General features: G+C 45.1%; 1 protein-coding gene across 2 annotated transcripts; it reads right to left on the bottom strand.

The window, feature by feature from the left end:
* Positions 1 to 98: 98 nt before the first annotated feature.
* LOC135396189 (beta-1,4-glucuronyltransferase 1-like) lies at positions 99 to 24,110 on the bottom strand. 2 transcript variants are annotated; one of them, XM_064627214.1, is made up of 3 exons: positions 23,940 to 24,110; positions 3,159 to 4,356; positions 99 to 2,874 (listed from the first exon to the last, which is right to left on the bottom strand). In XM_064627214.1, exons 2-3 carry the CDS (start codon positions 4,338 to 4,340, stop codon positions 2,614 to 2,616), a joined length of 1,443 nt encoding a protein of 480 aa, XP_064483284.1. In that variant the 5' UTR covers positions 4,341 to 4,356; positions 23,940 to 24,110; the 3' UTR covers positions 99 to 2,613. The 2 variants fall into 2 exon arrangements, with proteins under 2 accessions (XP_064483284.1, XP_064483285.1); XM_064627215.1 differs by lacking the exon at positions 23,940 to 24,110 and adding an exon at positions 8,303 to 8,354.
* Between the last annotated feature and the right edge of the window lie 546 nt (positions 24,111 to 24,656).

The following is a 24,656-nucleotide window of genomic DNA, read 5'->3' as shown; positions in this document are numbered from 1 at the left end:
ACCTTACATTCCGTCTCATACAACGCTGCTTCATGAACTTGAACTTCAATATCCAACCTTCGCACGATGCGTCAAAAGGACAGACAGACAGACAGACATCGGTGTTAGCCGATTTATTTCGTTCGGTATTGCTAGCTTGCCCAGCCCATTACACATTGATTCATATGATCGCTTTATTTAATTGAAGTGATTTTTCTTGCCCGAATAGCGAGCCATATAAGTACGTCTGAAGTCTTGTAAACACATAAGAAGAAGCTTTATTAACACAGCACGTACTCTGTACGACGAAGTGACAAAAAAAGTCCCACACAGTGGAGACAATATATCATGTCTTGACTTCTGTCAACACATAGTTGGTATACCACGGTATTGTGTTATGCAGTGATGGGCAAAGCACCTCAAAACTGTACTTCAAGTAAAGTTCTAAGTACCTGGCATCATTAGTACTTCAAGTACAGTACAAAGCACCTCATTGCAAATGTACTTCAAGTAGTTAAACGAAGTACTTAAAGTACTCATCAAGTACATTGCCAATTTGGTTTGTATCCCTTTGCGTTTCACTGTTTTGAAAGGTTCCGATTTATTAGCAAAATTTTAGTAAGTATTTTTGGCAAGTGCTATGAAAACCTGCTTGTCAACTGCTTACTCGTGAATATGAACTGAATCAGATGATATTTTTATTTACATGCACAGAGGTAATGAGCTGTGCTGTGATTGTGTCAAGTAGTAGTGGGAAGACCCCTAGAACAATATGAAAGTACTAGGTATAATAACATGTGAACGTTGGACTTTCGTTTTTGGAACGTCAACAATTGATTTTCTTGCCCAAAAATGCCTTTTCGTGACACAGAAATTATTATTGTATTTCCCTAATTTTGTCTCGAGTCCCAGTTGCATACTTAATTGGGTATACCTGACAGGAACGCACGAGAGAAAAGTACTTTAAGTACAGTACAAGGTACGCAATTTGAAATGTACTTAAAGTGAAGTTACGAGTACTCAGAAATGTACTTAAAGTAGTACATGAATAATTGGTACTTGAAGCACTCCCCATCGCTGCTATGTACATTTGCTTTTCGCTTTGACGCAGTGGCCGTAGATTGAATGTGTCTCACTAACGAAAGCTAACAAAACCGTCGCCGTTACGCAGTTATGAACAGTGTTGCCTACAAAACATCAGCTCTTTGGCCGAGATTCATTTTGATGGCAACTATGAGAGCCGGATGATAGTTGAGAGATCGGCTAATGTCAGGAACTATAGTCAGTGTTTAACACGCTTACTCATGCAAGGGATGCATGGACCTTGTGTTTCTAATTAGGTACGTTTCTCAGTCACTGATTATGCCACACTTACTAGTAAGCAATAGATACAACACTACTCTAACCCAACACTCTAGCTGATGCTCTATACCGCGTTTTAAATGATTATGTTCCATCGCTAAAGGTGCTGCATTTCTGGATTATGATTTTTTTTCCTTACGTTACACAGTGAATGTTTTCAGGTACATTTCATATAACATTGACGGTAACTGACGACTTCCTATCTTATTAAAGCGCTAATTGAAAATGCGACTCCGTGCAAAACACGGTCAGGTACAGCCTCCACGTTAAACCAGCGCGTAAGCAAATACATACGGGGCCCGTATGTTTTGCTCGCGAATTTATTTAATAAAATAGAAGTCCGTTACCACCTCGAGTTACATACCGCGAGCGAAACGTTAAATCTGAAGCAGTTCGTGCCACAAACATATGCAACAATGAAGCTTGAAATAAATAATTAAAAATAGCATCGGTACAGCCGATACCCATGGGCAAGAAATGGAGCCATGAAACACTTCCCATATCTCAAGGCAAGGTTATAACCCCCAAATTGGTTAATAACACCTGCGATGAACGCACGTAACTCAAAGTCACCGTGACCTATAAAGTAGATCGCCCATCGATCTTACGAAAACTTTGTCTTTAGTTTCCAACATGCGTGTCACAGAGTTTGATTTCTCTTGTCATCTTTTATCTTCTCTGTCAAAACTCCTATGGTACCAGTTCTCTTTGCCACGCAGTGTTGTTTTTGTTCTCCCTGTTGGTCACGTTGTTGATAACACAAAATGAGAGTGATAAACTTTGTGGAGCTGCCTTCCTTCCATTAGGATTTTTCTACCCTCTTTGGGTATACTGTACACTCAGAGATTCCTGTAGAAATAGAACACTTGGATGCAGCCGAGCCGTTCCGAGGCGAGCTTCCGCCTGGGTCGAGATTACGCGAATCTCCCCCCCCCCCCCAACCAGACCCCCGACCTAAGCTCCTGGAACCTAAGGAACCTGCCGCCCAGCGCCCCCTCTGGCGAAGGCATCGGAACGGCTCTGCTTGGATGTGCCAATAATTCATAAGAGGGGGGGAAAACTTTCCGTCAAGCTTGCAGCTTCTCGTGTACTCCGGGACCACACGAACGCTTGTCCCCAATGTCCCGCTAAAAACAGATAAAAGTAATCTGCACTGCGTCGATTGTGAGTGCACTGTCAAATAAAGTACCGGTGTTGTAAAATTGCACTTGCGCACTTGGTACATTCCGCACCACCCATCACTAATGTGAAAAATCGCGGCAGCGCAGGTAGTCAATGCACCGTTCCACTTTGCCTGGATCCCGCGGAGGACGTCTTGGTCGACGACGTCGTTGAGGATGTTGCGTGGTTGACGGCGGTCGGCGAGTACTTTTTAGCCATTTCCTTCTTGAAGACCATGAAGTGCTTCCTGTTGAGGGCATTCTGCTTCTCGCGCCAGTAGTCCCGGCCGTGAGGGTTCTCCATGCCTTGGTGCACGGCGAACGCGTTGTCCAAGACCCAAAACTCGAACCCCGCCAAGTACATTTCGTACACCTATCAAATACGTAAGAAACCCACGTTAAAATTTGAGTGCAGTCTTAGAAGGATATGAAGGGTCTTATGAGCAGGCACCGCGAAGGTCTAGTGCAAACAAGCTGGAAGTCTTTAAGGCTATGTCCTTTGTTATTTTGTTGCAGTGGCTGCTACCTCACTATATGTAGGCTTTCGTTATGTAGGTGGCGTAAGCTGTCCTTAGCACGACCTACTACGTGGCGGTGGTACAGTAGCGAAACGGAGGAATAAATTGCGGAAAATACATTAAGGGCCCGGAAACTTACTTGCGTATTCCTTGTGAAGCCATAGCCAACGAAGCGCTCGTCGTGGCGAGGTATGTCCTTGGAAGCCACGTAGAAAGGCTCATAAAAGAACTCGTACTTGCGCACCCTGTACGCAGCAGCTATCGGCTTTGTCGCCGTCGTAGTTATCCTTTCCCATTCTCTGTGGTTCGTCGCGTACTGGTTATAAATGAACACTTTCTGATGAAACGGACGTGCTTTCTTTACCCTAACCATATGCAACAGTTCCGACTTGGTCTTTGGCACAGGAGTCGATTTCGATGTCTCGTATGTAGGAACGACATAGATGCACTTGGAACAAGGAGGGCGGTTGCGCAGGAAGACGTCTAGGTCACGGGCCAGTCCCGGTCTCGGCATTACATCAATGTCCGTTAAGAAGAAAAACTCTTGTTCACACCCGTCCCTGGCGATGTTCCGCAAGTGATTTTGCGGGTAAAGCAACTTCTGTCGGTTTTTCACCACTTGCTTCTTGGTTAGCTGCAATAAATTATTCAAAACGGCGCCGTGATTCGGGCACGACAGTCGTTCTTTGACGACCTCGGACCATTTGGGCATGTTGGACGTACCGCCCAGGTTCTCGTCGCTAGGGTACGCTATGTGAAACCTAAAGTTTCTTCGTACCCCGTCGGAGCACGATCGTACGAGAGATATATAGGCTTTGGCGACGTCAAGCTCAATCCTGGAGAAGACAAACACTGCGACGGACACCGGAGCGTCCCAGAGTTCTGCCAGGAGCATGAGCCAATGAAGTCTCCCCAGGGATCCTTGAGTCGCGAGACATATAGCGCTCTCTGTTTTGCCCTCGGTGTCGGGAAGCAAGACGTTGCTGGAGATCCTGTACTTCTTACTGGCAGACGCTCTGAAGACATTGGGATCAAAGGTGAACGGCGTCCTGTTGATGAGGACGTCGAGGATGTGGACGTCAGCCTGACCGTTCTGAAGCCCGTACTGGCTGATGGACGACAAGGGCCCGTCTTCGGTTGCGTCGTGCGCTGTTTTACCGGAGGAGTTTTTGAAGTTGCCCAAGGGCGATGTCTGTGAGACGAGCTCCCATCGGTGGAACGCAACGAGGATGAGGAGGTTGAAGAAACTGAGAAGGCCGATGGCGATGCAGAAGGTCGAGCACCTGGGTCGGCGGCTGGTCGACGGACATAGCCGCGGCATCACCGCCTACGGGAACCTGAAGGGAGACACGAAAATAACTATATTCCACATCTCATTTGCCACTATACGGACAAAATCTCCTTTCTTCGGAATCTTATTGAACTGATGCAATATATTGCAATCCACATGTCTCATACTGTGTATTCCACCAAAATATTGTTTTACTCTATATGTGATGCGGAAGTATCATAAAAAAATAATTCCTAGTTTTCAGAAGTATGACGTCATGGGTTGTCCATCTACCCACGCGTCCTGCAACATTGGTCTCCATGATGGTCGATTCCAGTCTTCTCACCGCAGCTAAGGTGAACTATCTACAGCTGCTGGTACAGAGCTATAACAGAGCTAGCTCTTGGTAATATACAGACACCATAGCTCCCACTGACGTGAGCCGTACTCATGGAGAAGCCCAAACTATAAGGTTTTGCGGGGGTTTTTTTTTGGAAATTCGCGGAAGCGCCACCTAGACTCAGGAAGCCTGCTTAATGCCTCCGCTCATTCGTATATTAACGTAGATAGATAAGGTTAGCCAATCGCCGAAGCCAACCAAGGTATGTCAGCCAATCGCCGAAGACGATTATGAAACAGAGGCTTTCTGTGCGGCTTCCAGTGGCTGCCCATGCAGCTGGTGGCGGCTCGTCTCCATAGCCACGGCCGCTGAAAGAACGGTTGTGATTGGCGGACTCTTAATTGTTACGTCACGTTGCTCAAGCGATCAGACTTTGTCTCGCTGACGGCATTTATATCCGTATTTCCGTATTTATATCCGTGAACACGAATGAACTACTCACAACTATGGTTTCTTTAATTCAATTATAGTGCCGCGAAGCAACTATGGCTATGAGCGGCATACAGACGTGGACAGGAGGAGGGGGGACAGTAGCAAGGAGTGGGGGACAGGGGGGTTAGTATGCGTCCTGGGCCGACATCCTGACAAACAAATTAATGATTACCACTTACAGAATGGACCTTTTTCACACTCGCGCCGAATCATAGCGGCTGTCCAACGAAACACAGCCGGCGCCATCTATTGAATATGTAGGGAACCCTGTCTGGCGCCGGCAGCGTCACAGAGCATGCGCAGAAGCGTCGTGAAAGAGGTCCATTGAGTGATCAACCTCTGCATATTTGCGTACGCCGAGGTTAGCCGCTAAAAATGTGTGCTGTTCCACCGGACTTCTACATAATGATAGGGTCTCGAGAATAAGCAGAATGACTAGAAAACTGGGCAAGGCCACCTTATGTTGATAGAGTGATAAGAAAAAGAAAATATGTGACCTTTACCGTTAAAGAAATGCAGCGCATTACGTATTAACGGGCCATGACGAACACAACACGTACATGTTATTGGCACGCAGCTATTATTATATTGCATGACAGTTTGCTATTAAATAATACCGGAGCCACAATCTACTGAAAGGACGCACGCTAGGGCGGCGCATTCTCCGTTTATTTTGAAGCTCTATATTATTTATAGAGGAGTGAATCCGTCAACATGCAGGCAATGTACAGTTACGCACACAATAAGAATGGAGCTCCACGGCTCCGCCCTTCGTACATACAAACGTTTTAGAGCCCACGCGAATATGCCTTTCGGACGTACCCAAGCAGACAACATCTTGGCCCAATATTGGACCAATATTAGCAATGTCGACCAATTATTTGACCAAGATTGGACCAATATTGGCAATGTCGACCCATTATTGGACCATGATTGGACCAATATTGGCAATGTCGACCTAGTATTGGACCAATATTTGGCCAAGATGTTGTCCGGCTTGGGTACTAATCCGAGGTGTGCCCGGACAGTAATTTTTTTAGGCATTTCATCGTGTAAAAACCGTGTTTTTTGTAAATATTCTTTTTTGATCCCGCAGACTCAAATGAAAGGTATAGTTTAACAGTGTTTAAAATGGTATGTGCGAACGACACATCTGAAACAGTGTCCTAAATGGAATGGACCCCCCCCCCCCCCATCCTGAAATAGTGTTTTTCCTAGGATATGCCCTCTGAAATTATGCGTTTTGTAGAATGCATCCTTTAGAAACACCACGACAACAGAAGGCATACATAAACCCTTTTATAACACTTGCAATCGGCATAACTTTTCCTGATTACCTTTGCTTTCCGCTGCCTGATCGCCTCAATAAGTTGGACCTTGCGCATAGATTAGATTAGATTAGATTAGATTAGGAGGGAAAATATTACGGCTTATACCACTTTCTTTTGATGATAACCCAAGCAGCACAATGTACTGAAAGTAGGGTGCAATAGGGGTTGACGGTACGTGTCTTATCAATGTTCTTTAGCTTCAAGAGTCTGTTCAAGGTCTTCTACCTACCCGTCCACCCCTATTGCACTCGACTTTCAGTACATTGTGCTGCTTGGGAAGTGTGTCTCTTTACGAGCAATGCACCTTTACGTCTAGCAGGTATCTTGCTTTTCGTCCTTATCTTCATCTCGTTTACGTCTTTGCTTTTATTTGCAAATCTACCTTCGATTTCAAGTGCGTCTTCCTCAAATCAGCTTGACCAAAAGGCATCCGTGAAGTTTGTTTCACGGCACGACACTGATGCAGTGAGGCGTAACGCTCTTCGAAAAACGGAAGGAGGGAGGTAGTACATATCGCTCTTTTCCTCGGATTACAAACAGCCAGCCAAACGAAACTGACGTTGAAAGAGAGAAAAAAAAATCGATTGCTTTTTTTGCGAAAATTTATCCATCGGTAATTGTTACCACCAGTTATTTACCGAGCGTTATTTTTTCGTGGCTTAAAAGCACCATCGATTCAAACATCCGTGCCCTTATCGAACGCTGTACACACGCACACACACACACTATACAATACACGTAGCAGCTGTCCGATGTTGCTGCATCGATTGTTGGTCCTATTCTTGAAACGGCAATTTTTCCTCTTTATTTCCTTCCTTTCTCTTTTCGTCTTTTTTTGCATTAACCGTTTTTCGGAGCAAGAAATGTCTTATACCTGAAGTACAACCAAAGACAGATGCGAGTCGTATCGACGTTTTTTCGAGCTATCGGGTATCTCGGAAGGAATCGAAACAAAATGTGGCAGAGGACGGCGGCACAAGGAAGTGGAAAAGTTTCGGATATATTTTTTATTTTTATTTTTTGAGAAATTCGTGATTTGGAAGGATGCATTGCGACGGCGACGTTATATTTTGTTCGTGATGGCCAGTTCGATTAAGTCTAGAATTTTCGCTCCCTTTTTGAACGGGCCGACAGCGTATATGTATGGTGTATACTGGTGAACGGTCTTACTGCATATTAAAAATGCGCATGGGATCGATCTGTTTAGAGTGTGTGATTTTTCCCCGTGCGTGAGGTACATTGCTTGCATGCAAAGCACATAAAGCCGGTGTAAGAAAGAGAAAAAAGGAAGCGATGTTAGGAAGGACTGTGCAGTCAAAAAGACGATGTGTTCAAGCTGTTTAAAACAGAGCACGTATTGGCATATTTTAAGTGACCAAACTGTGTTTTTTTTCTATTTGTTTTTTTTTTTCTATTTGTTTCTATTTCTCATTGAGTGAAACAGCTCGAAATTGTACGTGTATCGCAGTGTGTGATCTGTGCTTCATCTGATTGGTCCTTGCTTGTAACACACGAAACCCGAGAGAAACAGTAAGTAAACGACAATACGACAAACGGGAATTCGCTTCCCAGTCCCGTTATGTAGTGTATGGGCCATGTCAATCGAAATTTCTCATATCAATGGCAAAGCTATGTAATATCAAGTAAAATTTGAGGGCGATTAATGTAATTAATGCGATGACAATGCGATACAGACGTTCATCTTGCTTCTAATAGCTTCTCTTCTTTTCTGCTTATCATATTTTTATATACTTTGAGTCCTTGACTAGTATTTCGACTAGTAGAAGGTCCGGGATCTATTGGAGAACGTTGCAGTTTAAACTGCAACACGACATGAGACACAAGCTCACCCGCTCGTGAAACTCTCGGAGAACGCATGAGACACGCCTGAATACGTCCAGAGACGAGGTGCAACTGACGAGTGACGACGGCTCCAGCTGACAAGCTCCGCGACGGCTGCGCCGCCGCCGCGCTTCCACGTGACGGAGAAGAGCAAGTCAGCTTGAGGAGCACAGCCCGATTCGCTCTTCTCGCCCTTCTTCGCCCGATTCGCTCTCACGCGCCGTACACAGACACCGCAGTCACCCCGCTACGACGCCGGCTTTTCTTTTAACTGGGCTTCTAGTGCTAACGCATTAATAAGTACGAGGTTATATGTTCTTCGTCACATTCGGAGTGACAAGGCGTGTATTATAGGTATATTCCCTAAACTTTTGCATAAACTTCCGCGCATTAAGTCCTGAAACGATCTGATGGTCGTGCCAATGCACTCAGTCACCCAATGACTACAATCACTTCTTTGTTTCTTAGAGTGTAGAAATGCTTCACATCCTATTATTTTTTTCACTAATACGTTAACTAACGAATACTTACTCGCCCCCACCCCCCCAAAAAAAGAAGAAAAGTCGCTCATTGTAGCATTCCGGAAACCTAAAAACAAACTTTTAATACCAAGTTTTATTCATTAATGGCCCACAAAAGTATTGTCCACCCGATCCTACTATACACACGCGTATTGGAGGCACATTTGTCTAACAAGCCGGACACCGGTCATTCATCGGAGCTAATATCGGTCGACGGACAGGAAAGCCGTTCATTTCATCCTTTATTATGGAAACGCCATTATGCGGCGAACATTGAAAGAAGAAAAGGAGAGCACCAGTATAGTAGTTTATGCGGGCCGGCAGAAATAGCGAAGTGGAGCTCCACCCATTGGCGAACAAAACGTGCGAGGAGCTCGGGAGGAAATTAATGGACGCTAGTATAAAAAAAAAAAAAAAGAAAAAAAAGGAGCAGCACAAAAGAGGGAAGTATTGGGCAACGCCCGAAACGGCACGACAGCGAGCAAAGATATCTGAAGCTCGGGAAGGCGGCATGAAAGCGCGTGCGGGAGTCCTCAGTTTACATTTTCGCTATTATAATCTTATCTACCTTATAAGGTCACTACTTCGAATGGGACTAACCCTGGTCGAATGAAACATGTTACGTTGACACCGACACGAAAGGAACGGAAAAGGAGGTACCACGTTCTTCTGGGGGTTGGGACAAAGACACCACACTAAAAAGGTGACGTCGCTTGAGGTTTCCTCATTTGCTACAAAACTGTGAAGAATGTAGAGGGTTGGGTCAAAAGTAACAACACAAATATAAAACACCGAAGCTTTCCTTTAATGGATACAAGCTTTCATGCAGTGGACTGCAATTCGTCAGGTACAAAAACAACAGCATTGGAGTTACAATTATATATGTACTCGGATGGCACTCACGTGAACATACGAAAAGGGAGAGGGTAAAGGATACGAATTAACAGATGACAAATACCACGTGGCTGGAAAAGGGTGGTCACAAATCCGCGTGCACAGCAGAAGGGATAGTGGAAGGAATGCAGAAACCGGACATGATTCAAAGAGATTTTTTTTTAAGAAAATCTTTATAATCAAATATGCTGCTTTATGCAGATTTTACGAAAAAAATATTCACAGGAACAGCACCGCAAATGAAACGTTATGCAGATGGTATTAAGCTGTACGCCCAGGTCCAAGGCATATAAACGATTGTTCAACGCTAACATAACTACATCCGTCTTGTACAATGGTGGTGCATCTGTCAACGGTGTTGTGCTAAACTCTCAGAGTAAGTTTCTGATGCCTTTCACTAGAAAGCAGGTTGCCATTGACTATGTGCCTATATCCTAGGAGGCATTTGCTGGAAGAAACTCGACGTAGACCCCGTTCATAGCCACAGTTGCTTCGCGGCGCTCACACACAGACAGACAGAACCGGACGTAGCTGGACTGGAGTTTTATTCTCCTTTATTGCAAACTCGCACACACAATTACAATACAGCACTGTGAGGGGGAGTCCTCTTAACTGTTGTTAATTAGCGTGGCAACTACATCGTGAGTTCTTTCTCTGTTTTGGGCCTTATCACAAGAATCACCCGTAGGTTCAGTGATACCCATTTCTTTTTATAAGACTCTTCCGTCCTCTTGTTATCCCGAGGCTTGAATACTGCTTGAGGAAGCTTGAGTATTGGTCTAGATCTAACATCTAAAATCGAGGATGTACAACGTAGATTCGTATGATTCTACGAGGGGTGTTCAAGTCAAACCGGGACTTTTTGTCTCCTGAGTGTACAAATGGCTCGCGCGACTTCTTTTTCGTCATTTTCACACGCGACAGGCCTCCGTGTTCACCACGTGGTGGTCCAAAGTTTGTGCAAAACAGAAGACACGTGCTGGACAAGATGGCCGACAACGAGGTGAGCGCGCAGACCGAACAGCGAATCGTCATGAAGTTTCTCGTGAATGAAGGCGTAAAGTCGGCTCAGTATGGCCAGATACACTTAGCCGCAGCAAAGCGTTTGAGTGGTGCAAACGGCTCCGAGACGGCCGTACATCAGTGCAGGACGATCCCGGCCGGGGCGGCTCAGAGTCCAGTGTCAGAGTTCCTGAGAACATCAAACTTGTGGAGAGCGTGATCATCAAGGACCGACGGATAACATGTCTCGAACTGGCTCGAAAAACGGACCTTTCTGTGGGAACGTTGAACACTATCATTCATGAACACCTCCGGTTTCGGAGCCCGTTGGGTCCCGAGGCAGCTCTCCGTGTTTGACCGGCAGAGAAGACTGGAAATCTCACAAGAGCTAAGGTACCGTTCCTTGATCGGATCATCACGTGCGATGAAACGTGGGTGCACCATTTCACTCCTGAGTCTAAACGCGCATCCAAACAGTGGAAGCATCCGAGCTCGCCAGCTCCCAAGAAGTTCCGAAGCACCCCGTCTACGGGTATCATGGCCACGGTTTTCTGGGACAAAGGCTGGCGTTGTTCATGTTGATTTTCTGCACAGTGGTACCCCCATCAATAGTGCATATTACTGCCAGGTTCTCAGGGATGGGCATAAGGCGCTGAAGCAAAATCGGCCAGGCCTCATCACCAAAGGAGTCCTCCTCCTACAGGACAATGCACGCCCGCATACCACGCATCTCACGACACGCACGTTACAGAAACTTGGCTGGGAGTTGCTACCACATCCCCCTTACAGTCCAGACCTCGCCCCCAGCGATTTCCATCTCTTCGGGCCACTGAAGGCTTTCCTTGGGGGCCGCCACTTCAGCTGCGACGACGAGGTCAAGAATGCGGTCCGATCATGGCTGCTACGCGCCGGTAAGGATTTCTACGCTGCTGGCATCCAAGCCCTCGTGAAACGCTGGTACAAGTGCATTAGTGCAGCTGGATATTACGTTGAAAAATAAAACTAATTTCTCGCCTGTAAGTTCATTTTACTTTTGCGAAAAATGAAAAGTCCCGGTTTGACTTGAACACCTCTCGTATTATGATAGATATTTAGGAAGGCGTTCCTATTATGAATACTTGACAATCCTAAACCCCTGTGATATGGATCGGTTGGATTTTAGACGTACAACTCTTGTGTACAAGTGTGTGCATGATATTCTTGGTCGTGATTGTTTGACTACAGATATTTGTGTCAACATTCCCGCTTGACAACTAAGACGTTATCGGGTTTTCCAAGTGACTGAAGTAAATTTACTGAATACAGTAATACGGTTGCAACTTTTGTTTAATAAGGTACATCGTGTTTGTGACATTGACCTTTTTATTTCAAACGTTAAAAAACTCAAGATGCTCTTAACCAGTTTTTCCTAATTAAGTTTTGTATTGTTCTGAATGTCTATGTTTCTTTTATTTGTCTTCGCATCATTATTTATTTATTTATTTATTTATTTATTTATTTATTTTTGAGGGTACCCATCAACGACCGTGGGGTCTAACGGATGGTGCACCAGGACACAGGGAACACAATACAAAACATAAAACAACAAACAGCAAATAATGAAATGTTGAGGGTTAAACAGTTCTCGCGTTGCTGTTAGGAAGAGAAGATTTAAATGATGAGAATGAGAAAAAAAAGATGTCAATATCATAATTCTGGCAGAGAGTATTCATGGTGCGCTGCAAGCGAGGTATAGGTGCACAGTAATGGGCCATATTTTCATGAAAAACAGGTTGGGATCGTAAGTTACGCAATGGTAGATGAACAGACACCGAAGATAACAGATCAGGGCAGTCAATGATGCCGTGCACAAGCTTGAAAAGGAAATGACAGTCGCGCAATGTCCTTCGATGAGCTAAGGTGGGCAGGTTAAGTTTTTCAAGAATGTGGTCGTAGTTATAATACATAGTTTTACCAATGTATCGGTCGTGGTAAATAGCAATAAATCGTCTTTGGACTTTTTCAACATCAGATGTGAGAGATTTGTTTAAACAGTTCCATTATGAAGGCTCTAGGGTTGTATATGGGCATATAAAATAAAATTAATGAAATGAAATGGCTTTTCTTGCTGACCTCTGGATTATTAGAAACCTCAAAAGCGGAGGCAGTGTTTCGAATAAATGCAAATTGCCTTAAATTTTACCGGCGAATGTTTTACGGACTTTTTCGGATAAACCTGAAAACCGGGGCCCGAGGTATTAGTTTCTGTCACAACAATGATCATACGAAATAGAACAAGAAAGAAGAAAAAAAGAAAGAAAAGAAACAATCAGATCAGACGTCAATACTATTCCCTCTGAGGCGGAACCAGCGGCGAACGTTTTCTGCAAGGCCAGCGGTGCTGTCGTACGTAAGATGTCAGTCGTGGACATCGCGTGACCTCTTTTTTTGGGACAGATGTTCATCGTTTATCGATTGCAATGGATTGATTGATCGTGTTCTTCCCATCACGCTAAGTGAACGGGCTTCATCGTTTGTACGGTAGCTGACTACAAATCCGCTTCGTCATTTCGATTTTTCTTTTTTCTTTCCGCAAATGAAACTTTGCGGGTGTATCGAAGGGCATCACCTATGGACATCACATGTCGAGGAAATGTTGCCTGATCGAGTGTGGATTTCTACACGCTCAATTTGACAACAATGAGTTGCTCGAGCTGCCCCCTAAACGCGCCTTTCAACGCCGAATCGTTTCAAAACAGAAGTATATAGAGTGGTACTTCCTTCCACCGTGAAAGCTAAGTGCCAATAAAATCTAAACGTTAGCAGCGCACATTACCTGTACAGTTTGTGGTCGATATTTAGAACGAAAATGACACCTGCTCAATGACAATACACGCGCTTGATGCCAATACACACCTGCTGTGCGGGACGTAAGGGCAGCACCCTTTGTGGTGCTGTTTCCTGGAACACCAGCACCGCACGTTCTCCTGCTTGATGACAATACACACCTGTAATTACGCCACCCACTGAATAAATTTTTCCCATAACAACGAGCACGTGTAAGATAGAGTCGGTGTAAAAGAGACTACCTCCATAGTAAGTTTTCTTACTTAATGACAATACACGCGTGTACGAAAGGTAGCTCTTCCTGCTTGGTGACAATACATGCTGGTGGATGCCTGCTCTTCGTTTTCAGGGCGAGAGCAGTACTGTTTTTGAAATGTGATGTGGGCAGGCATTGTGCTCGTCGCATCCTGCAGTTGGTAGTACAAACCAGGCACTAATCTGAGATGGATGAGGAAAGTCGTCTTCCTGTCCTGCAGTGGTCAATACAAAAGGTCGTCTCGACTTTTCCCTTCCTTCACTGCGCCGATGAGACCCAACTTGGACGAAACAGTCATCCTTGTCTCCCTTTAAATCTGGGATCAAATCCTTTACCTTGTTCCTCCCTTCAAATCCTTGTTCACTGAAATATTTTTCTTAAAGGAACGGTCACATCCATTCCAGTCTATTTCGCAACTATAGTGTCACTTCATTCCTCGTGGACCACTGACGACTGTTACCCGATTGAATACACGACAAGGGCAGACGCCGAATGTTGAGAGTATGCCAGAATTCCCTCTCTGAAAGAACGAGAAAACGTCACTCCCTAAGAACCAATCAGAACACGGTCTTGAGAAAAGGAATGTCGCAGTCGCGGCCGTGCGGCGTGCTGGCACTCTCACAGAGTTACGGGGCGTCTGAACGGCGCCTTTTTCCTCTAAGCGCAACCCTCTTACTCCTCCGTTTAGGAAGTGACGTCACGCCGCCGGAACCTCTGCAGCTGCGGAAGCAGCGCCGATCTTTAAAATACGGTTATTTAAAAATTAGCCAAGTAGATTGTCGGTCGATGCCGAACATATGGTGGTATTGGTTTCATACACTTTAAGAAAAAAAAAAAAGAAAAGAGTAAATGGAGTGCAACTATGACTTTTACACTCTTTCTGTCCTTCTTTCTGCCCATCCCATTCATTATCATTAATTTATTTGTTGTTGTTGTTGTTTCTGACCATCTTTACTCTGATCACCCCACCTTACCCTTCCTATACTCTCTTTACCCTTCTATGAGGACTACGATGCCATACCACGCTGAATACGCAGATTCTCGTCCGTTGACTTCCTGTACTCTAAAATCGCGGCTTGTGAGTGATAAATTAAATTAAATTTATTAACACCCCAAAATTCCTGTAGAGGGCGTTACGTACCGATGGCGATGATGATCGCCAAAGTATGTGTGTGTTAGTGAGCCATCCTTTGTAGTCTAAGTCTCAGCGTCTGTACACCCATCCATATAACACGGGAACCCCTCTCAGTGTGTATACGCCCAGGCCGACGTCATGCACAGGGCTTGAACGTTAAAGGGGCACTGTTCATCAATAAACAAAAAGCTGTAACAAAGTACGCACAAAGCAGTAACGTAATTTTAACCCGCATCCACGCAGATTTTTTTTTTAATTTTTACTCCCTTGCAGGATTAAGTTATACACTCCTGGGCGACAGTGTAACAGGCTTTCGAAAAAAAAAAAAGAGTGAACGTTACGCTAAATAAGAGTGGTCTCAGTGACAAAGATTTTGCACTACATAAGGGTTTCTTAGAGTGTAGCTGGGTATCCGGATGCGACCGTCCCTTTAAATCTCACAGGTATAAGTTCCCTAGTACCTGATGAATACACATCTCATACGAGAGGCACCACCCAATGCTGAGGGTTCTTCACAGCACGGCTCGGGCACCTCTCACGCGTGAGCGTACCGTCCATCTTGGTCGTTCGTTCACTGTACCCTGTCCTCATCAGATTCTTCTGGGTAGGTAGGACCACAACCATACAGATGGTTGTGGGTAGGACACACTATAGGTTGCACGGTGATACCTGCTCTGTCCGACTGTACGAGGTGAGGCCGGGGGGGGGGGGGGGGGGCGCACCGGACATAGATTTAGTAGCCAAAACTCTAGCGCTACGACGTGCACTCCGTATATAACAACAGTAGCCGATTTTCGGGACATGTCCCGCTGTCTACAACAGCATTGAAGGCTATTGAGGTGTTGCAAGACATCTTTCTTCACACACACAGGAGCTTCATTCCTGTGGTAGGTAATGCCTGCTACGAGAACACATACCAAGCGGTTTGCCATCTGGTTTTCAGCAACCTCGTTGTCCCAAATTGTGAGTATGTCCCTGAAGATTACAGACTGTCGCGGATGTCCAGACTTTCTCTAAAATATCCCGTTATTTGACAGACACGCCTGTGGGCAATTTGGTTTTTGTACGGATATTGTACGAAGTTCCTGAATCACCTCAACAAGTGAGGGGATAATCGAAGGAAGATTCAAGAGCATGTGGGTTCACAACTTCACAAGATAAGGAAACAAGAAGCAAGGGAGTCAGGGAAAGTCGGGTGACGGAGAAAAGGCATAGCCTGAGGAAAAAGACGCTCGAAATGTTCCTGACGACATCCTTTGACGTACGAGAATAGACTGTCGGTTTGGGTTATGCAAATCAAGTTCAGATAATCTAAAGCTAATAAAAGCAGTTTGGACATATTCAGATATGGGTACGTTGCTCCGGAAGGTGTCCCACTTTTGTCCCGATCTCAGTAATTCTTTTGTCCCGCTAATCCCAGCTCAACTCATGATCTACTAGATCCTCAGCAGATATATTCTACCTCGATCTGACTTCAACATGAGTACCAAACCGAAGACACCGACACCTCACTATGCTGCAGTCCTCGCTCACTACCACAGTGTATATAGGAGTGTATATAGGTGTCAAGGAGTTATAGAATTATAGTTCGCATTCATGATGAACCTCGTCTTCAATACAGTTGGAACGCTGTTGCACCACAATGGCTACCTGGTCCCGTCCAAGATCTGCGATGGCGTACTGTCTGGGACCCTCTACCGACAGAGTCAGCCGTTGGGGTGCTTCACGAACATCCACCTTATAGTGTCTCTCGTGAATGCCCTACGGCACGCAGAGTATGGACGATACTTCGTCGCAAATACCGGTTACGTCTTCCTGCTGGATTTCAATCTAAGTCCTAGAGCAGTGCAGAAGGAAAACTCGGCGTGCTTTTTACGGCAATTCCGGAAAGCGCTATTTGGAAGGTTCGATGCAGAGACGTATACAACGCGGTCAAGGCTGCTTGCTCCGTATATAGTGGCGTTAGCAGACAGCGGTGGAAGAAAGGTGAAGCAGTATCTTCGAACATTGTTACTCATGGCGTGTGAATAATCGTTTGTAACTTCGTGGACCTGTTCCATAACACGCAGAGTGAAATTCCTCACTTCTTCGTGGTCGCATGAGTGCAGCTTCACTAGCGGTTCATTGCATCACATGTTGAAGGAGAGTTTACAACAATAGAGACATGTCTGCCATAGCGTAAAACTGTTATCGTAATAACCCGTGAACTCTAGGTAAACACTGTTCATAAACGTCTTCTAGGTTAATAGCCGGAAGTAGCCGGAGCTCTGTGGCTGCACGTTGAGCATATGTTTATTGGTTGATCGTGTACTCCCAGCCGAGGACAGCTGTTTCGTTCTACTTCCATGGAACTCGTCAGCCCGGCGCAGGGAAGTGACACGATCTTGGGTCGGCGCTAACAGTGTGTCTCGCTGAGACACACTGTTTGACGAACTGAGACGAACTGTTTGTTTGCTCAAAAGCAGGTGTCAGTCGGTAGCACTCTTACCTGTCTGTAATTTCGACCGCTCCTGTTCGCTACCAGGGGGACACTCCGGCGAAGAAATACGCTAGTGCTGTGTTCCGTGAACTTTTGTCCCAAACTGTACAGCTATTCTCACTTATGAAGGCTGCAGCTTTGTACCGGACTTTACGTATTTGTACCGTTTGTTGAAGCCGTAAGAAAGATGTACACGTCGTGTCTACCCTAAAACAAAATGTCTCGAGTACCTATTCCGTGGAAACACGCGTGCTTTGGAAGCTTTAAATTGCACACCGGATAATGAGTGTTTATAATACTTGACTTTCACAAGACAAGATGATAAGAAGTAACGTTCTCTTACTTCCCCCCGTTGTGATTATAAAGTTCAGTTAGCTTAGTAGATGTTCATTCCCTGCTTAACGTTTCGAAAACAGCAATATAGGAAGAACAACCAAAATCTGAGCTTCCGTCCCTTCGTCATTGTCACGGGGCGAGCTATCATTTTCGCCGAACAGGCATATAATAAACGAAAAAAAGGAAAGAAGGAAAGAAAAAAAAAAAAGCGGAAGAAATCCCAACAGTAATCACTCCACGCGTCAGACGACGATACATTTCAATTTTCAGGCCCTTCGGGGAGAGATTTTCTCCTTCAGAGTACGTCGCACATAAAACTCTGAAACCGTTGTCGGTGTGCACGGTCAACATGTCGTTCCGTCCCCTCCTCCCCCGGAAGGCTCGTGGATGGCGCGTGGCTGTAAATTGAGCCGGGAAGACGTACGACAGTGGAGCAGCCATTTAATTAGGTGCTACGCCGGCAAAATCATTTCCGCCCCCCCCCCCCCCGCACGCTATTGGAGACATCAATTTAGACGCAGCTATGCCAAACTCGTTCCAAGATTGGAACACCAAGCGCCCCCTCCGTGGAAACTTCATCCGTGACGGAGGGTTTGGAAATTCTCGTTGCCAGCGTGCATGAAGGTCAGCCGCGTGTGCGTGGACATCGATGTAGGCAGTGATACGAGCAGTACAGCGTGTAGTATGGCACGTTAAAATTAAAGCCCTGCGGGGGGGGGGGATATGTTTAATGCAAGGTAAGAAAAAAGAGAAGGGAAAGGTTAGCCACGGTGTGGGCTTGCTATTCCCTAATGGTTTCAAGCAAACAAAAGAAGACACAAACAGCTCCTCCTTGCTTTAAATCCCTGCGTTTTAGGGTAAAACCCGTTTTTACACCCCGATTTGCATCATCGTCAGTTATAGGGTAAAAGCCGAAAAAACCCGAAAACTAACTTGGCAAAGTGCAAATTCAGCCGCCAGTATGGTACTATAGAGGACGCGATGTTCTGCGTCTCATGTTCATGTAAAACGCGAGAGGCACACCTTTTCTTTTATTTCCACCCGAAAATCTGCTTTTCCACACGATATTGCAGATTTTACCGTTTTACGACCCCTGAAATAACGACGGATTTTCAAAAAACATAGAAACCGAAAACACGGGGTTTTAATTATAATGCGCAGCGGTACTGGTGAAGTAGAATAGTACGCAGGGCATCACTCTGGATGCAACACTATCAATCAATCAAATCAATCAATCAATCAAAGTCCTATCAATCAAAGTCCTAGAGCGTAGAAAAGAAGACGTGAAACAATAATAAATAAATAAGAAACGTATAACGACTACTTATGACGAAGTACTACTTGATCCGAAAGACATAATAGACGCTGGGATGTTATTTTAAACTGTCATCTGTCCTTAGATAAGCGGTGAAAACGAAATCCTCAACCCGGGCCATTTGTAGTGGCCACCTGCAAAGCGTCGTATATGCATGGACCGGGTTGATGTCTCAGCATCGTCAACGTTGTTATGCTTCTTATATTGCCGCTGTTGTACACTTTCGAGGCATATCACGCACTTTTGCTGCTTAATCTCGCTTTTTTTTTTCTTTTTTCTAAACGCGCCCTTTAGACTTACTTTCAACGCAATGGTGGTTCCGAACAAATTTGCAAAAAGCAGTTCCAGATGTAAGAAAATCACTTTACCGCATCGTTAATTGCCCCAGCAAGCTTTGGTGAAGCAGAGTTTTTATTTTTCTCATATCTCTTTTCAGAACACAAATAGTCGAGGTTTGGCTCCACGACATCGCACGCGAGTCATGCAGTGAAGTGCTCCTGAGGGAGCTGGCAAAGTGCCACATGGGCTTGCCTTGCCTTCAGGTAATATTTCCATTGCCAGGCATTTCATAAAATTGCAGGCAAGCAAGGTTTTTTCTTTTTTTTAACTAGGAAGTCTCTTGTATTATACCTTCTCCCAACAAAAGACAAATCTAATATACTTAATCGACGCTTCCAAATATACAGAGAAACAATTATCCAAAGACCACGGATCAATGTGACTTTCTTGTCGGATGATTCGATGCGAAATTGCTTATATTTAGGGTTCCGACTTTTGTGGTTTTTTTTGGAGTGATTTGTCAATACTCGTGGGGTGTTTACCGTAGTTTTTATGTCTTGAAAATTTCGAGTTTTTCGAAGGTTCCATTTCTTGAAACGTCCGAAAACTCCGAATTTTCCACAAGTTTAGGACCCTGCTAAATACCCCCAGATTTCTGCCAAATGAAAACTCCGAAAAGTCAGATTCCTACTTATTTCCCACTCTTCAGCTAGCTTTCAGGCAGGAAAAAGTGGAGTAATACGTACATAGTGCTTGTGCGTGCCGTGTAAACATAAGTTACGTCCAAAATTTGTAGTAGCCTAGAAATTTGAGCGCAATTCCAATTTTCCAGCTCTTAATTGCGCCCGTAATTTTCATTGCACATTGCATTACACGCCTCCATAAGAACTCTGTCGCCACACTTTCCTCACACAATGTTCACTTAGATACAAAAACACCGAGAGAATAGCAATATATCATATACATATTTATGAGAGAAGCGACAATACCGACGCTATACTTGATGACAGTACACGCTGACAGGGACACTGCACCTGCCAAAATTGATTCTCAACGGCAACGTTCCTGGCAACGCAAGTGACTATGTATATCGAGATAAGGGCGACATTTAATGAGAAATATCTTCTACAAAATGTGGCGATCACGACTGCCAACGCAAATACTGACAAGGTTCGTTTCCGCAATACCATTTATTCGAAAGACCATACAGACTGCACAAATAGCGGGATAAAATTGGTTCTTTACGCTGCCGCGACCAATCGATACCTGCATACCTGCTGTGCCTAATCGATTTTACGTACTCTCCGAACCCAATTTTACGATAATAAGGCTGGTCGTCGTAAAAAGAGGAACACGGCGGATACGCCAATGGGAGAGGGGCACACGTGCAAACAACACATTGCTCGCAAACCGCGCACGTGACCGTCAAAGTTATTGTTAGATTATTACATATTGGCGTTTGCGATCGCGGCTTAACGAGCGTCGAATCTGAATGGCCAGTGCAGTTTATGAACGTAGGAAGGTTTTATTGCTTCTTGTTTTGTGTCTCCGCTATTGGTAATTTTTTTTACTCTTCTTCTTTTGAACTGTGAAGTCGTTAGAAACTGCTGCTGGTGGTTAGAGGATGGTACTGCAGTCTTTTCCTTGTATGGTCCTTGATGAAATTTAATGGCGATAATTATTCGATGTGCTCCTTTTTGGATAGTGTCTTTATGGCTATGGTTAAATTTCGACGTCGACACGAAGCGTACGAGAAAGAATCGTGAGTGTGACGTGACGTCAAAATGAAAGCACACGCACACGCGCGCGCGCGAACATGTGGAAGGAAATGGAAATAAATTCATCGTGAATATATTTTTACCCCTTTTCCAAGAAGAATTTGGCCTTCTGAATTATTTATGGCAGTCATATACACCCCTGTTTATCATCGCTTGTGCCGCAACATCTTAAAAGGTATACCAATTACACAAATAAATTATACGCTCAGTTTGGAGTAAAAGACGGGTCGACAGCACCCAACCTGTGTAGCAACGTTGCAGTTGTAGTATAAAGCCGCACTCCAAAGCTCACCTCCACACGACCGGTGCTCTGATGATCAGATCCCCCCCCCCCCCACACACACACACACGTACGTAAGTATATTTTGTGCGTGTCTTAAACAAAATCAACTACCCTACGGTCAAGTCTGAAAAGACTATCGGTTCATAACCTAATCGCAATTCCCCTTCAAAAAAGATGGAACGAGAGGAAGAAATAAACTGCGGAGAGCCTACGACTGAAAAGTTTTGCGGCGCAAGGACAGCACTACCCCAGCAGCAACTACCCCAAGTGTCTACGCTAGAGAGAGAGAGAAAGAGAGAGAGAGAGACTAGAAGTTTAACATAAGATGTGTGCCAACGACGGAGACAGACATGCCAAATCCACACTTTTCAATGCGGCATTCACAGCTATTCACTACTTTTGCCGTACGGATCGGATATCTTGATATTTGATATGCAGGATGTGTTACGTCTGACGTACGCATATCAATCACAAATGAATCCTGGGACTGCTTGTCATATTTACTCTCACGTTGCGAACTTGTTACGCGGAAACGTGTGTCTGCACCAAAATAAAATTGGTACGCGCTTAGCAACTGCACTGTACATAAATGCGTAGCTTGTTTTTGTATATAAATAATATAAAGAAAATGCGACAGCTTTGCTACGTTGTCGTCAGCAGTAGTCGTTGCTCATTCACGTAGTTGTTCGTACCAATCACTGTATACTGTTACAAAACGTTGACGCATATAATAGAAGCTGGACTCATCGATATACGATGATTGACAGTCTGAACAAAGCCTTATGCTCTCTGCACAGCTTAGGCCACGAATCAATACAGGAGACCTTCCCATTTCGAACCTATATTTGTATCCACGTTTCCGTATCGAGCGAAACAAACTCTGCAGACATGCTCGAAAGACGCGCTTGCACACGAAGCAAGGGGTCACTTGCTTTGCCTTAGACATGCAAATTCTCGAAGCGTTACGTGTATAGATAAGAGAGATTACACGGATAGGGCGTAAGTGAGGTTGCTTGTGCGTGCTCTGTCGCGGAATAAAGACTGAAGGAATGACTGATGCGATCGGAAGCGAATTGTTGCAAATGAAGCAGGGTTCGGGTGCGCATAATTCGACCACCTGGGGATTTCCGACATATGATGCTGGGAGCAACGTCTACCTCCACTCCACCTGATCTTACGTTGCTTTGACGGAAACCAAGCAGCTAGCTTTTCTTGCAGAGTCTCGTGCTGTCGACAAATACTTCGATGTGAAGGTCGCGGAGTTGGGATGAGACGACTGCGGGTTGGCTGTGTCCTTCTTTCCCTCCTTTTTTTTCCTGAGGGAGGGGGGAGATTTGTGCTCTGTTCATTTTGACTACCAATCACCCAAATTGTACTAACCCTTCTTTTCTCCACCTTACAATCTGTGACATAATGCGAACAGGCAAGTTCTGCAGCAGATCTAGCTGTACCCAGGAACAACCCGTATATCTTAGCTTCACTCGTAATTAACAGCGTTCGTGTAGATACGTTGCAAAATAATCAGCACATGGAGAAAATAAAAATCGGAAAGCGGAGGATACATGCCGGCTTGTACAGGGAAAACACTACAGCATTACACATTGGAGAAAAGTAACACCGAACATGGACAACACAGACACAGATATCGATTATAGTGCCAACATCCGATATTCATTCATAGCCCTGCACCGTAAATTTGAACTTTTTCCCAGTAAGACACCCGAGGCGCTTGTGTGTTCTGCCACCTACCTGGTAGGCTCGTCTCGCTCGTGAATGCTCCTTCAATTAGCGGAAGATGAATGCGAAAAAAAAAAAGTTCCATTCATTCCCTGTTCAAACAAGGTTCGTGTCCTTACAATGCACTTCGAAAATTGCGCGGAAAAGGTACGGGGAGTAGGGAATGTAGTCAGCTGCGATGACACTCTCGCGGAAGCTGCGCGACACGCAGGAAATCGCACGGAAGCGCTGTATCTCTTCGCCTAGGATGGGACACATACGCTGTCACCACCACCATCGTGCTGTATAGTGCGCTTAGAACGGTACAACGGGTGTCATTTCGTCAATACAGTGCGCGTATATTGTAATAGTATTTACGTGAAAAAGAAAACAAAACCTGGAATAAAAGCAGAATGTAACTTCGACCACCATCACCACATTACTTCCAAAATGAAATCAGAAATGTTTCAATTGACAGCGCAGTAAATAAGTCGATCTGTAATTAGCGGTACAGATTGCATCAATCTGGAAAGCCACGTTTGGTGACGGAGAACGAAAACAAAACGTCGGTAACGCGACGAACTCTGCGTCAAACATTTCGTCTGTAAAAACAAGCAGACGACAGTGGCAGACGACAGCGGCAGACGCCACTTGCCTGTATAGCCCGAAGCGCTCACAACGCGCATCGGCAAATTCGATAACAGAGACGCCTAAATAAGATCGAGGCTGCAGCCCTTTTGCAGCAGGTACTTAGTAAGTGATGCTCCGAGGGAGAATGCGAAATCGGTTGGGAGAGGAAGTGAACGAGACCCAAGTTTTTCTCACCTAAAGGGTTGTTGAATGAACACCAAACGTCGGCTGGGCGAGGCGACATCCATTGGGAAGATTCAGGAAAGGAGCAACCGGGAGTGAAGGGGGAATCATCTCATCCTTGCGATGCCGGAGATCGGGATGAACTCCCCGACGGGAAAGCGGCGGTGGCGGCGCTGGCGTCGTACAAGGATGCGTCAGCGGCGGGAGAGGATTCGCGAGTGCGTCGCGTCGTCGCTAGCTCCCTCTCGCTTGGAAGCAGAAAGCTATCCTCACGGAGATAAGTGATGATATAGCGAAGAAGAGATCGCTGTTTTGTTACTTGTTTGACAGACTTGTAGTTCCTTGAGTTGGCTTGCGCATCCCCCTTAGTAAGGGTTAAAGGGGATGCGCAAGCCAACTTGAGACACAAGAAAGTTGCCCCTAACAAAACCGCGTTAACTGAACAAAATATCTGGTAAATATGTGATTTTTTTTGTTATTTTATAACATGTAAGTTTGCTTGACATGGACTACCATCGAGGTGCCTAATCAGGAAACGTCAAGGGCAAGCGTCTCAGTCAGAGGTACTACACACTAAGAGAGATGGCACGCCTTGTACTTTACAAAGTTCTGTGCCATGCTGTCTGCACGGTCCTCCTCACTTTCGGATGATGTCACTAAGGTCCGGTTTCACCAACGCTGATCAACGCTTGAACCGAGATAAACGGGTCCTTAACTTGAATTTAGCGC

Source organism: Ornithodoros turicata, chromosome 5, assembly GCF_037126465.1.
Source record: "Ornithodoros turicata isolate Travis chromosome 5, ASM3712646v1, whole genome shotgun sequence".
NCBI classification, from domain to species: domain Eukaryota; kingdom Metazoa; phylum Arthropoda; class Arachnida; order Ixodida; family Argasidae; genus Ornithodoros; species Ornithodoros turicata.
This window is presented reverse-complemented; position numbering and strand designations above follow the sequence as displayed.

Bases quoted from the DNA above. Each gene is read 5' to 3' on its own strand.
- LOC135396189 (XM_064627214.1), bottom strand. From the start codon at position 4,340: ATGCCGCGGCTATGTCCGTCGACCAGCCGCCGACCCAGGTGCTCGACC. The intron at 2,875-3,158 runs GTAAGTTTCCGG...CGTATTTGATAG, and splicing joins GCTTCACAAGGAATACGCAA to GTGTACGAAATGTACTTGGC.